At 41.7% G+C, this 13,723-nt stretch overlaps 1 protein-coding gene across 1 annotated transcript in view; it reads right to left on the reverse strand.

Moving 5' to 3' along the window:
- Positions 1-2,595: 2,595 nt before the first annotated feature.
- Positions 2,596-13,723, reverse strand: part of KLF3 (KLF transcription factor 3) — a 29,816-nt gene continuing 18,688 nt past the window's right edge. Inside the window, exons 6-7 of the mRNA XM_048942188.1 lie at positions 7,591-7,751; positions 2,596-6,450 (exon numbers count right to left, since the gene is read on the reverse strand). Coding sequence (XP_048798145.1) covers positions 6,269-6,450; positions 7,591-7,751 — 343 coding nt within the window. The 3' untranslated portion in view covers positions 2,596-6,268. The remainder of the gene's footprint in view (positions 6,451-7,590; positions 7,752-13,723) is intronic.

The following is a 13,723-nucleotide window of genomic DNA, read 5'->3' on the forward strand; positions in this document are numbered from 1 at the left end:
TTTTCTCAGATAAAGGGTGACACCCAGTGGCCGATTGAGTTATCATGAAACATTTCCTGAAAAAGATCACTCATGCTAAAATACATACAACATATTTTTCCTCTTTGTGTTAAGAGTATATACCTTTCTCATCCCCCTTCCCCCCCCCCCCCCCCTAAAAAAAGAAAAAAAATCTAAAACAAATAATGGAATTAGTCCAGCAGACTCAGGGGCCCTTTGAGGTGTGTGTGGCACATAACAGAAACTCTGAGTCAGGAGGTGCCTATCCTGTTTGCTGATCTTGTGCTGGTTCAGTGGCTGTGGGTCAGTCCCCTGCTCTACTTTGCTCCTACTGAGTGGGCTGCAGGCAGTGTGTACTGCTTCACTGACATACGTGATCCGTTGGGCTGGGACTCCTCTCCTGCAAAGAAAGGCTGAAAGATTGTCAATGGTCAACCTAGCGAAGAGAAGGCTTCAGGGGTTTGGAACTGGATGGTCTCTAAAGTCTCTTCAAGCCAATCCATTCTGTGATTCTGTAAGTCTACAATATGAGCACTAGGCTGCTTTACAATGAGCTGTCTTTATTTTCAAGGGGAGCATGAAGATACACAAGCTGACTGTTTTCTCAAGGTTTTATTTTCTTGCCTCATTTCTGCTATCTCTGCTTTCAATTATGTACTTCACCTACACTGCATTTGCACTCACTCTACAGTACACCAATATCCTGAAAAAAAAAACCAAAAACTTCAGCAAGAGTGGAAAGGAATTGCTAAAATGTGTACAATGAATCTTTGTTTCTAATAAAATGCTTTTAAATATAAAAGTATAGGCATAATATACTTCTTCATGAAGTATGCAGTTTGACTGAACGTTGTCCAAAGATTTATTTTCTACAGTTCTATTTTGGGCATTACTGATCTTGTGATCTCCCTCACCAGGTTTAGGAGTTTAGAGCAGACCATGAACTCTCCCTGGCTCTGGCCAAACCTCAGACAAGGTGTCAAAGCTCTCAAATCATCATTTCCCCACACTTCTCTGTGACAACATACCCCTTGATTATCTGATCTTGTTGACAAGAACTTATTTTGCATTACCTAATTGCTACAGTTTACAGGGATGATAAATATCCTTTCTGTACTTTTGGGTAAACATTCCTTCTGATAATGAGTTCTCTCTCCCCCCTTGCTTCCCCCCCCCCCTTTTTTTTTTTCTTTTTTTCTTTTTTTTTTTTAATCTTTCTGTGGTAAAATATAAATAATTGAAAGGACTGACACGAGAATGTTGAGGGTAACAGACATGGTAAGAGCTAGAGAGGGACAAGTACCTGGTTTGACAGAAACCTACATAACTTCAGAGAAAGCTGAGTAGTTCTCTTAAAAATCCCCAGTTTCTTGGAAAATATCTATATCTATACAGACAACTACAGCTGTAAATTTGTTGAGCATCCATCAGCCTCGATCTGGTCGCTTACAGTAATGTTTGCTAGAGGGTGTGAGCTTGGTGTCTCATGGCTTGTTGGATCATTACAAGGATGAGTCAGAGCTTCTAGCTGTCGTTTAACATCCACTGGAGTCTCTGAAAAGACACGGTGTCAAAATAACTTCAGACTTGCCAGAGAGTTAGAATCCACTCATGGCATCGTCTGGCCTGTCCTCTCATAGCCTCCAAGGGAAGGCTGGCTACATGGTGGCCCAGGCTGGGTTGATATTTAACCTTTCCTGAAATGTGGCTTAACATTAACAGGTTTAGTTTATTCTTCTTTTGTGAACATCTTCAGATCCTTTAAGCTCTGGCGTATTTTGTACTTAGTGCTTAGGATTCTCTCAGCTTATTGGTACAAAACCCAAAGCATCTGTAGGCAGAAGTAGCAGAAACTTGCCAAACAAATATGAAATTTGTGTAGAAGAAAGCCTTCATTAGCTTACTTCTGAGTCACAGTTGTTGTCCTGTCTGTACAGCTGTATATACTGCCATTGCATCAACTAGGGCAAGGGTTCTCCAGTTGTATGACAGAATCTCTTCATCTGCAGCCAGTAAAACAAGTGGCACATGGTCTCTATATGGACTAGCATACTTAGCTGTCCCCTGCAGTGTTTTGTTTCAGCACCACCACCAGAATGCATGGTGGATGGCAAGGAACATATTAGAGATCTGAAGTATTGCTGAGGATCGACCCTTCCTGCCTTCCTGCCTTCCTGCCTTCCTGCCTTCCTGCCTGCCTGCCTGCCTGCCTGCCTGCCTTCCTCTCTTCCTCCCTTCCTCCCTTCCTTTCACCTCTTTCACACCTCTACAATCCACATCTCCCTTCATTTCAAAACCATTTCCCCTTGTCCTATCACAGCAGACCACACTAAAGAGTCTGTTCCCTTCTTTTTTACAGCCCCCTCTTAACTGGTGCTTTATTACACTGTCTTGTGCTGAACTCTTAACTTCCTAATTGCAAGCTCATTGGATTAGGGATTAATGTTTTTAAACACATTTTACAGACTTATACAGTACTGTTTTTTTCTTCTTTAAGGGTGAGGTTTGTGTTATTTATATTCAGTATCAATTTTCCCTAGCATCTTTACTGAACATTATGCGTGTTCTCATTGTAGATGACGACACAACCGCAAATAATATTCTGATGGCTTTATTAACAGTTATCATAGATATGTATTTTGTACTAAATATGAGGACTGTACAGTACAAATTTCTGTTCACAGTTCAACATGACAAAATGTCATTACTGAATTCCCATTGGCTACCAAAGTAGAAACAGTAAAAGTACATTAAACATTCACATCTTTAGTAAGAAAGATTACCAAAATGTATCCATATTTGCAAGTTATAGTAACGCACACTAGAAACCTTTAATTACCCATTCAGTCTTATTAGCTTATAAAATATATTACATTTTCTTTAAAAAAAAAAAAAATCTGCATAGTTTATACACGTATTGAAGTAAATATAACATCCCTGCTATATTTGCAGGTGAGAGATGCTAAGCGAAAAGATTATTTTGACCCTCTAACATTTGAAGTACATAAATAGCGTAAAAGGTGCTAGTATCTGTAAAATGTAATGAAAACTGGTGTAGCCCTATTCGGATATGTAAAATGGATTTATATTCTACACATAGCTAACCTCGGCAGAGACAACAATGCATTTGGACAAGATGTGGCATTAGAAATATTGCTGCAGAATGGCAGTTATATTTAAATGAAACCACACCATAACACCTGCTGAGCTTTTTGGGATTGTCACAGAACCCAGTAAAACATTGTAACAAAAGGATGAAGCAGGAGCAGTATCATTTGTTACTCACTGCACGGTGCAGCACTGCTAGTGAAAGGATTTTTTTTTTAAGATAATCACCTCTTGCAGGATTAGTCTGTCTCGTTATCTAAACAGGCCTCTCTTTAAGCCATACATGGAACAGGCTGTTTTATTAGAAGTATTTAGTTGTGTGGTTTAAAGAATTTCACAACAGCCCTCAAACCAAAATTTGTTAAATGAGTCAACGAGCCACAAAAGATGTAAACACGCGTTTTCAGCTGAAAGATGAAAGCCTATGCACATGTGGCTTCTTTGACATTCCACAGAGACACCCACAGACCAAGTGAGAAATCCTACAAAGCATTTACCTGAAACAGACTGAAATATTTATATTTAATATTTAAATTTCTGGTGTCCTAAATCACAAGGCACATAGCTAAAGACACTTAAAAGTTCTATTGCATCTCTGCTGTCTTCATCTCCACCATTATCATAAATATTTTCAGGAAAAAGGTACATAGGCAAATTAAAGGACGCCTCTATGGTACTTTAGATTTCTATTAAAAAATAAATGTGAAAATCTTAAAAGAGGAGTATTGGAAAGAAATGCTGCTTTATCATCCTAAATCCCAGGCATTTCAATCTGTTAAGCTAAACATGGGATCTGTTGTCCTTGACCCACTTGTGGGTCAATAGGATCTCACCTCTTTCTGCACCCTTGAACAGGCTGAGAATTGTTTTTATCCCAGGACACCACATAGCTGTATGCTTGTATTTGATGCTATAGCAGTTCCACATTGCCCTCTGCCAGTGACAGCTCAATGTCAATGAACCACCATCACTACCTGGAGTCTTGCAAGTGAAGCTAAGTCTGACTCCCTATGACATTGCTCACTCCAAAAATAAAAGATAAAAATCCAATGATAAAGCACAATTTTAAACCAGTTGCTCATTAACAGCAATCTCTTTCCCACATGTTCATCAGTGTTAGTAATGGAGTAGTCAGACACAAAGGGACCAATTGGTTTCTGAAGTTTTTCGGTTCTGAATGGATCAGTCAAGCCCTAGGTCCTGAGGATGCATGGCAACATAAAGAGCCTAAAGATTTTCTCTACAAAAGGTGCAGAACGGCCTTAGCCATGGTAATCCCCATTCTGCCCTTTGCAGAGCACAGATGTTCCTTAAATAAACTTGACAGTTTCATATTCACATATGTAAGATTTGCTACACAATTTGAGCAATAGTTTGCATTTTATAGCAATCACTATGAACATTTTTCTCTAAGAACAGATCTCCTCTCTCTCCACTCATGGGTACCCAAGGTGAGCTGGAAACCCCACCATCAAGGAAGCAAATGTGGAAGGCTCCTCATGTTCCAGCTGTGCACCTGCAGATGATTTCAGGCTGCTGCTCTTGGACTCCCCACAGCCCAGCGTTGCTCTCCACAGGTCCTGAGGTACCCACCTGAGGATGGACCTCCAACCTGACTCCTCCTGGAGGACTCTGCAAACCTCCTCCCCACGGCCCTGTTTTCCAGTGGGGCTTTCCAAGACAAAGGAAGATCTGATTTTTACCAAGTTTATATGGCACGCAATTATGTTCACCTCACATGGGGTGAAGAACAAACACTCAACAGTTGCTCAAGTCTAGACAAACAGATCCTGTTTCTTTTTAGTACCACAGAACCTGACAGCTAATAGAGAGAAACCCTCCCTCCTGTGGAAAAGTTCCAAGTACTGGAACATTGCTAAGATCAGCTGGTTGTCTGAATTCAGTTTGCTTGTATTTGAGCAATTGAGTTGTGTTTACTACTGACAGGGGAGTTGGTGACACGTTTTAATGCGATGGATGCATCCACAAGGGAAGCTCCATCTACTGAGCACTGCGAGAATACCAGAGCCACAGATCAGAGCTGTCAAATGGATGATCTGGCACATACTTTTAACCAGATACATGACTCAGTTTATCACGTAAGTGCTTCATATTTGATGCCATTTTGTCATTAAAATATTGTGAATATTTCAAAATACTGTAGTGTATTAAAGTGGCACTTGCAACAATACATTGGAGCATTTCTGACATGATGATTTCTATTTTCTGAGGTACAGTAAGGAGAAAAAAATTATTTAGAGGAAACATAAGGGAATGATTACAGAGGGACAGTCTATAATCCTGGAATGAGGTGTGGAAGGTTTCTATGAATATCTTTTAATGCCATGTTATAGGAGAGTACCGTGTATGTTCCATCCACTCAGTTGCACAGAAAACAGACATACAGTGTCACACAAGATCTTCATTTAACAAATCCACCAGGGCAGTATGCAATAAAAACATGGTTGAATACTATACTATAATACAAAGGACAGATGGCATTGGTTTAGATGCACAGTGTTATGTACAGACCAGTTTCTCCTAATTTTTCTTCTTGACTGAGGTGATACTGTGACTCAATCTTTCTGTAAAGTATATTGCTTAGATTTACTTCTACAGTGTTACCCACTGTTTGGGCAGAGGGGATTTCTAAATCAGGTGTCTTTCTAAAACTGTTGTATTAATTATACTGCAGAAATCAGCAAGGTTGAGGAAGTCCATTCATTGCATTGCTGAGCATAAAATGAGAGTATGCCTTGCACAGGGCACATAAACAATGTCTCTGCCAAGGATGAGCATTTTGGATACTCAATAACATCTACTAGTTTATCAGTATACACTGGGTTGATTATATGAAGAAACCAACAAAAGCTGTTTGTTTACAAATTCCCTTATTCACAATGGAATACATTAAACACACTCTCTGAAGAAAGGGTTTGCTTAGCATCCCCAGGAGAAAGAAAAACAAAACAAAACAAAACAACTGTTCACATTCTTTAGGTCTGACCCGTGGCAAGGACATCGAAGGGTAAGATAACATCTAGTACTGACCATATGTAAGCTTTTAATGGTATAAACTACAGAGATTCAGACCAGCTGAACTCGAATTAAAATGCATGTGTAAAAAAAAATGTTGAGAGGAGTCGGGGGCAGAAGACACTCAGACTAGCATGTGACGTTTTCTGTGAAGAGTAAGATGGTCCGAACGTGAAAAGCTACGGTCACAGTCTGGGCACTGAAAAGGTTTGATTCCCGTATGCTTGCGGAAATGCCGCGTTAGTTCATCAGAACGAGCAAACTTCCACGTGCATCCCTCCCAAGTGCATTTGTATGGTTTTTCACCTGAAGAAAGAAACAGAGAAACAGGCTTTAAGATACAAATACATCAGTTACTTGACAGGTTTATCCTCTTGCCCTGTCAAGTTTCATCATGTAGTTTTAAGCTTACTCAAAAAGCCTTCCACCAGCAACAGGCTGGCAGAGTGTTCTGCACTGTGCAATGTTAACAGATACAAGAATTATTTCCTGCCACAACCTACTCTTGTTTTTGTCTCTGCTCCTCTTTCTGTTGTATTAGCGCTTGTTTTTCCTCACTAAGCCTAGAAGTGTGAAGGCTTAAGCATTTGTTTGAGTATTTTCAAAACCAGGACCTCCTGTGGTAGATTAGTGGGGGAAAGGATTGGTGTTGTCAATCAGCACAGCTGGCAGAAATCTCATAGTTACCATCTCATAGTTACCTCTTACAATTACCAAAGTATGTATTAACTGGTATCTCTGCCACAGATAGCTCAACTTAAAATCTTTCTTAATAACTCTTTCCTAATATTGGATTCTCATTCTATTTCACAGCGTTGTGCAGCCAAATAGGTAAAGGTTTGGCTTGTGTAGAGATGTAAGATAGACATGAACTGCCTAATCTCACCTAAAAGCATCTCTCGGGTTTGCAAAAATCTTGGCTGTACATACATTAATACATGCCATCAGTGTGCCACGATAAATCTCTCTGTGGAGAGCTGAGGTGGGGATAACACCCACTCAGAAAAGAGCTCTACTAGACCGTGGTTAGCATGTCCACATGAACCAGGTCTGTATGTATTTGGCACACAGTCCCGACTTTTGCAAACTGGCTACTCCCGTGGAAGTCTCAGTCAAATTTAACAGTGATGTAAGAGGTGTGGTAGTGTAATGTGAACTGATTTGGTCCTTACAGGGTGTGCAGCATGAGTAATCTGCAAGCAATTGGACAGAAAATGAGCAAAGAGCCAGTGAATGTAAAGCATACAGAATGATCTTGCATTAGCTTACAGTCTCTTCTTACAGCTTTTTCCTGCTTCATTCCCTCTTTTGCTCAGCCTGTAATTATATTCAGAATACTGCCAAAACTGTTTTTTGTTTTTCATACCTGGTAAATAATATGAATTAAAATCATAATCTACCGTTTTACCAGAGACTTGATGAAAGAAAAACATAGCAGGCTCAAACCTGTGTGGGTTCTTCTGTGAGCCTTCAGATGGGAGCTTTTAGTGTAGACCTTGTTGCAGCCTTCATAATCGCACCGATGTATTCTGCGTTTTCTTTGCGTGTCTGGCGACTCCACTGGCAAAGGTCTCTTCCCTGGCTGAACTATAACCGAAGGGTGATTCCTGTTCAATGTTAAAAATGAGAAACATTTAGCACAGCAAACCTCAGTTACTATGATCCATCACAGAGCCCCATATTCACTACTATGCTGTCTCTTGGCAAAAAGAACAGCATTACAGGCATGTCGAAAAATTCAAGAGGCTTCAACAAATTTCATGCATTCTAGCAGTAATAGTTGTAAGTATTCACTTACACTGTGGCACAATGTAGCCATTTCTGCTAGCTTTTTTTAAACTTAGGAAGGAAAAAACCTCTCGAAATCCAGGCTTTCAGAAAAACCCAGGGTTTTTAATCTATGAGTTCACAGCGAACTCCTGTTTATTTATTTGCAGTTTTTCTTCTGCCTTAAAAGGCAGCTAATTGGCCTGTAATTGGAAACAGCTATTCCATACGATTAAAGGAATTGTATCTCCAGGCTTTCAAAGCAGAACTCAATCTTTATTGTTCCAGCCACTCCTTTACAGAGTAATTAAGAATTTCCTGTTTGGTGCTGGCAGGAGGGTGCGGCCTCCCTGTCCCACTGACGTCAATTCCTAAAAGCAGAGTTTAGCCTGGGTGACACACCCACAGGATGTCTGAAGTTAGATCTCCACCTTCATAAACATCACTTTTCTCTTTGAAGCCCACAGGTACAAGGCAGGTAAGACATGGGGCGAGGGCCTACAGACCTCTATAAAAAATGAAGTATAAACATTTGTGCCTCCAAAAACCCATCCTAAAAGATGTAATACTCATAAACTACTGATATTTTAACAAGCTGGCTGCAGAATTGGGCAGAACCTTGATTCTTTCTTCCATCTTAATGCTAGAAAAGGAGGTGACAGAACTGCAAGCAGCATTGCAAGTCCTGCAACCACACAAAGCTGCATTTTCCAGCTAATCACCAGATCCATATTGATACTTCTGATGTATTTTTTAGCCTGTAGCTGAAACTTAATACATAAAGTGCAGATATTTGTGCTCCTTGCGGTAAGACCAGCTCCTCCATCTGACAGAGAGAAGCTTTCTACGCTTCCACTCCTTCCTCTGTGACAGTGTTTCAAATTTCTTTACCAACTGATTTATATTAAAAATCACTATCTGAGGAGTCTTTGACACTTCAACCAAGTTCTTCTAGGGCTTGTTTTTCAGAAACGCTGCATGACTGCTTCTCATAGCAAAGCTATAGGCATGTACAGGTCCTTTGGTAAAATGTAAAAAAGACATCAGGCACAGCAAAGAAAATTTTGTGCATAATTGAACAAGAAAAGTAGATTAATTTCTATTAATCTCCACAGTAGCAAGGTGGAAATTACTGATGTGAGAAAAGTTTCACTCAAGTATTCTTCTGTTATTACAGCTACCAGCTTCAGACTGGGAGCCAAATTCTGCTCCATGGGTGTTTCTGCTACTGCTGATTGACATACTCTTCAAGTACACAATAAATCTAGCTAAAAATACTGTAATGGCAGGAAACCCCAGGCGATGATTTTAGACACGGATGTACACACTCTTCAATAAGAAAGGCAGGTTTTGAGCTTCTAATGACAAGCTTCTCTAAAGCAATGCTCAGTTTTAATGCAACTGCACACCAGTCTTTCTGGATAATATCTGACTTAGCACAGCAAGTAGACTTGGTTTTGGACATGGTAACAGCTGGAAAAATGGAGCAAAAGGCACTGACTGTATGTTGTTTGTGTTCATGACCTAAGAGTACATAAATAAAATGGTGAATATCCGTCTCTGTCTCATTTTCCCTTTGGAGGAAAGGAGGCTGCCAAGACTACAGAATGTTAACAATATTCAGATGTGGGGGAGGGGCACTTTAAAAAATGGTTCATATAGTGTCAGAAATCAGAGGTAAAAACTAAACAACTGTCAATAATAAATCACAGCTCCTTCTTCAATTTCTTCTTATGCAAGACAGAAATCCATGCAATTCTCATCAGGTAAGCATCATTATTTAACAGTTACCTTCCAAAAATCATTTTACGATTTTAGCAAGATTTTTTCTTCTTTACCAGCAGATCACAGTGCACTGGAAGTGTAAGTTAGACTTCAACACTCATGCTTGCAAGAAAAAAGAACTAATCAGGCTTCTTATACTTGACAGATTTTTTTACTTTAAGTTTGATTTTGGAAACAATTGTACAGTTGCTTCACTTATCAGATGTGCTGGCAAGTCTTGAAATATCTACAGAAATGCCAGCAAAATTATGTACGTAATTCATCTGCCTAAAACCAAAGTTAATGTAAAATCAGTTACTTAAAAATGAAACTGAAAGACTCCTAAGTCTCTTTAATATAACCTCTCTCTGTCTGAATAGCATACTTTGGACAGCTGGAATCCAAAAAAAATGATAAGAAATTGTGTAATTAGACCTCATAATGCAGAGAGCGGCTGATGATGCTGTGAGACCACAGGAAATTTTACAGACGTTTAAGTCTCATCTTTTAACTTGAATGATTTGTCTATTTTTTTAAATAATAAAAAGCTAAAAGCTGCAACTGCTGTAGATGCTGCAGAATTTGAACTTGAAAGAGCTGAGCAAGAACTGCAGCTCTGCAGACTGCTGGGAAACAACGGAAGTCATTGCAACATAAGGACTGTGTCTCCATAAACAGAATGCTCCTGCATGGTCAAGCAGAGAAGATGCTTAGGAACAACATAACCAACAGTGTACCAATGCTTCTTATACTTCTTACTGAATGTTATGCTCTTTGCTCAGCGGATGGATTTCCTGTGGAAACTGGTCTCACAGGGAAATAATTAATGCAAATCACTAATGCAGGTGACAAGTCTACAGAAGTCTCAGCCCAAGAGGAAGGGTGTGTTGTAAGCCAGGAACAGCCCTTGCTGGTCTGCTCTTATTCAAGAGGCCTAACGAGACAAAGGTGAAGCACAGCGTTCGGTTGCCCTAACCCTGCAGAAGTTAGGTCCAAGTACAGACAGACCTGGCTGCTGTGAGTGGAAAGCTCTTAGGGAAGTTAAGTATCCATCTGGTAAACATGGATATTTACAGTTTTCTTGTAATAGAACAAACAAGCTTACTTCTAAATAAACAGCATACTGTCTACAAAAGCTAGCTGGCAACCAGTTCACTGCACACAAAATGCCACACCAATAGACAGCGTGCAAGCCCAGAGCAATGCCTGCTGAAAGGTGAGCCAGGACTTGGGCAGTCCCATGGTTTTGGTAAGCTGGCATAATTCTCCAAAGGGAAACAGTAGATGGAAGCATAGCCATGGTCCATCAGGTACTGCCTAAGAATCTTTCCATCAACATCAAAAAGTTTCTTCCCAGACCTCAATTCTTCTGCCTAGCCCCTGCTCTGCCTTCTACTGTTTTAAACCAGGACAGATCTGCAGTGATCTCAGTAACAGCTGTATCAGTACTTGCCTGGAAACAAGTGGCTGAGGGGGAAGAGAGAGACCTTCAGGAACTACTTAAACTGCGAATCCCAAAACACTGGCCTCAGGTAAGCAAGGAACTTCAATGAATAGACAAAGAACTTGTACACCTGAGGGTTTTCTTTCCACTGAATTGCCAACTTGAATGATTTGTTTTTTTTTTTAAATAATAAAAAGCTAAAAGCTACAACTGCTGTAGATGCTGCAGAATTTGAACTTGAAAGAGCTGAGCAAGAACTGCAGCTCTGCAGACTGCTGGGAAACAACGGAAGTCATTGCAACATAAGGACTGTGTCTTCCCTTGGGAGTTACTTCTCAAGGGTGAAGAGGCCCAGGAAGCCTGGACGCTCCTCAAGACGGAAATCTTAAAGGCACAAGAACAGGCTGTCCCTGAGTGCCGTAAGGCAAGCCGTAGGGGAAGACAACCAGTGTGGATGAGCCGGGAACTACTGCTGAGACTCAGGGAGAAAAAGAGAGTCTACGTCCTCTGGAAGAAGGGACAGGCTGCTTGGGGAGATTACGAAGAAGTAGCTAAGGTATGCAGGGAGGAAGTTAGGAAGGTGAAAGCCCAACTTGAACTCAGGTTGGCCACTGCATTAAAAGACAAAAAAAAATCCTTTTATAAATATATTAACGGCAAAAGAAGAATCGAAGATAATTCTCATCCTACACTTGATGCAGCAGGGAATGTGGCCACTGAGGACAAGGAGAGGGCTGAGGTCCTCAATGCCTTCTTTACATCTACCTTTAATAGCCAGATCAGTTATCCTCTGGGCTTTTTATGACATGATCTGCAAGTCTGGGACGCTGCTCAGAATATGCCCCCAGCGATTCAGGTGGAGACAGTCAGAGAGCTTCTCCTCCATCAGGACAGTCACAAGTCCAGGGAGCTGGCAGAGGTGATTGCTAAGCCCCTCTCAGCCATCTATAAGTGCTCCTGGTTAACTGATGAGGTCCCAGAGGATTGGAGGCTTGCTGATGTTGACTCCCATCTTCAAGAAGGGCCATAAGGAGGATTCAGGGAACTATAGGCCTGTTAGCCTGACCTTGGTACCAGGGAAAGTTATGGAGCAAATCATCTTGGATGAGATCGCACGGCATGTGCGTGGTGTCCAGGGGATCAGGCCCAGCCAGCACAGATTCATGAAAGGCAGGTGGTGCTTGACCAACCTCATCTCCTTCTATGACTGGGTGACTAGTCTGATAGATGAGGGAAGGGCCATTGATATAGTCTACCTAGACTTCAGCAAAGCCTTTGACAAGGTCCCTCACAGGCTTCTTCTGGGGAAACTGGCTGCCTGTGGCCTGGATAGGTACACCCTTCTTTGGGTAAGGAACTGGCTAGAGGGCTGTGCCCAGCGGTTAGTGGTTAATGGAGTTAAGTCCAGCTGGTGACCCGTTACGAGTGGTGTCCCCCAGGTGTCGGTACTGGGGCCCATCTTGTTTAATAAGTTTATTGATGACCTAGATGAGGGGATTGAGTGTACTCTCAGCAAGTTTGCAGATGACACCAAGCTGGGAGGTGGTGTTGATCTGCCTGAGGGCAGGGAGGCCCTTCAGAGGGATTTAGACAGGCTGGATCGCTGGGCTGAAGTGAATGGCATGAGGTTCAAGAAGGCCAACTGCCAGGTCCTGCACTTTGGGCACAACAACCCCATGCAGTGTTATAGGCTTGGGGATGAGTGGCTGGATGAGTGTGAAGAAGAGAAGGACCTGGGGGTGTTGGTTGATGCTCGGCTGAACATGAGCCGACAGTGTGGGCCAACGGCATCCTGGCCTGCATTAGGAATAGTGTGGCCAGCAGGAGCAGGGAGGTGATCATCCCCCTGTACTCAGCACTGGTGAGGCCACACCTCAAGTACTGCGTTCAGTTTTGGGCTCCTCACTACAGGAAAGACATTGAGGTCCTGGAGCGTGTCCAGAGAAGGGCAACGAAACTGGTGAGGGGTCTGGAGCACAAGTCTTATGAGGAGCGGCTGAAGGAGCTGGGATTGTTCAGTCTGGAGAAGAGGAGGCTCAGGGGAGACCTCACTGCAATCTACAACCTCCTGAAGGGAGGTTGTGGTGAAGAGGGATTTGGCCTCTTCTCCCAGGCAATGAGCAGGACACGGGGCAATGGCCACAAGTTGTATCAGAGGTTTGGGTTGGACATAAGGAAGAACTGTTTCTCTCAGAGAGTGGTCAGGCACTGGAATGGCTGCCAGGGAGGTGGTGGAGTCGCCGTCCCTGGCAGTGTTCAAGAGGCGTCTGGATGACGTGCTGCGTTATATGGTTTAGTGCTTGTGGTGGCAATGGTGATGAGGAGACGGTTGGACTGGATGATCTTGTAGGTCGTTTCCAACCTTGTGATTCTATGATTGTATGATTCTAAGATTTTTTAGAAGATGAAGAGGTCCACCAAGAAAGTCACAGGAATATTTTTAAGGAAGGGTATTTTAGATAGTGTAAATACTGAGATCAGTATTAAATGTTTTTGAAATATTTTTCTAGTTTGTTGCTGGTTTTATATAAAGATATCACTAGCTTATTGCAGTTCTACATCCAGTGAATTGTAGGATTGGAACCAACATTACTTTAGAAATGT

The sequence above is a fragment of the Lagopus muta genome, chromosome 4, assembly GCF_023343835.1.
Source record: "Lagopus muta isolate bLagMut1 chromosome 4, bLagMut1 primary, whole genome shotgun sequence".
In the NCBI taxonomy this organism is placed as follows: Eukaryota; Metazoa; Chordata; class Aves; order Galliformes; family Phasianidae; genus Lagopus; species Lagopus muta.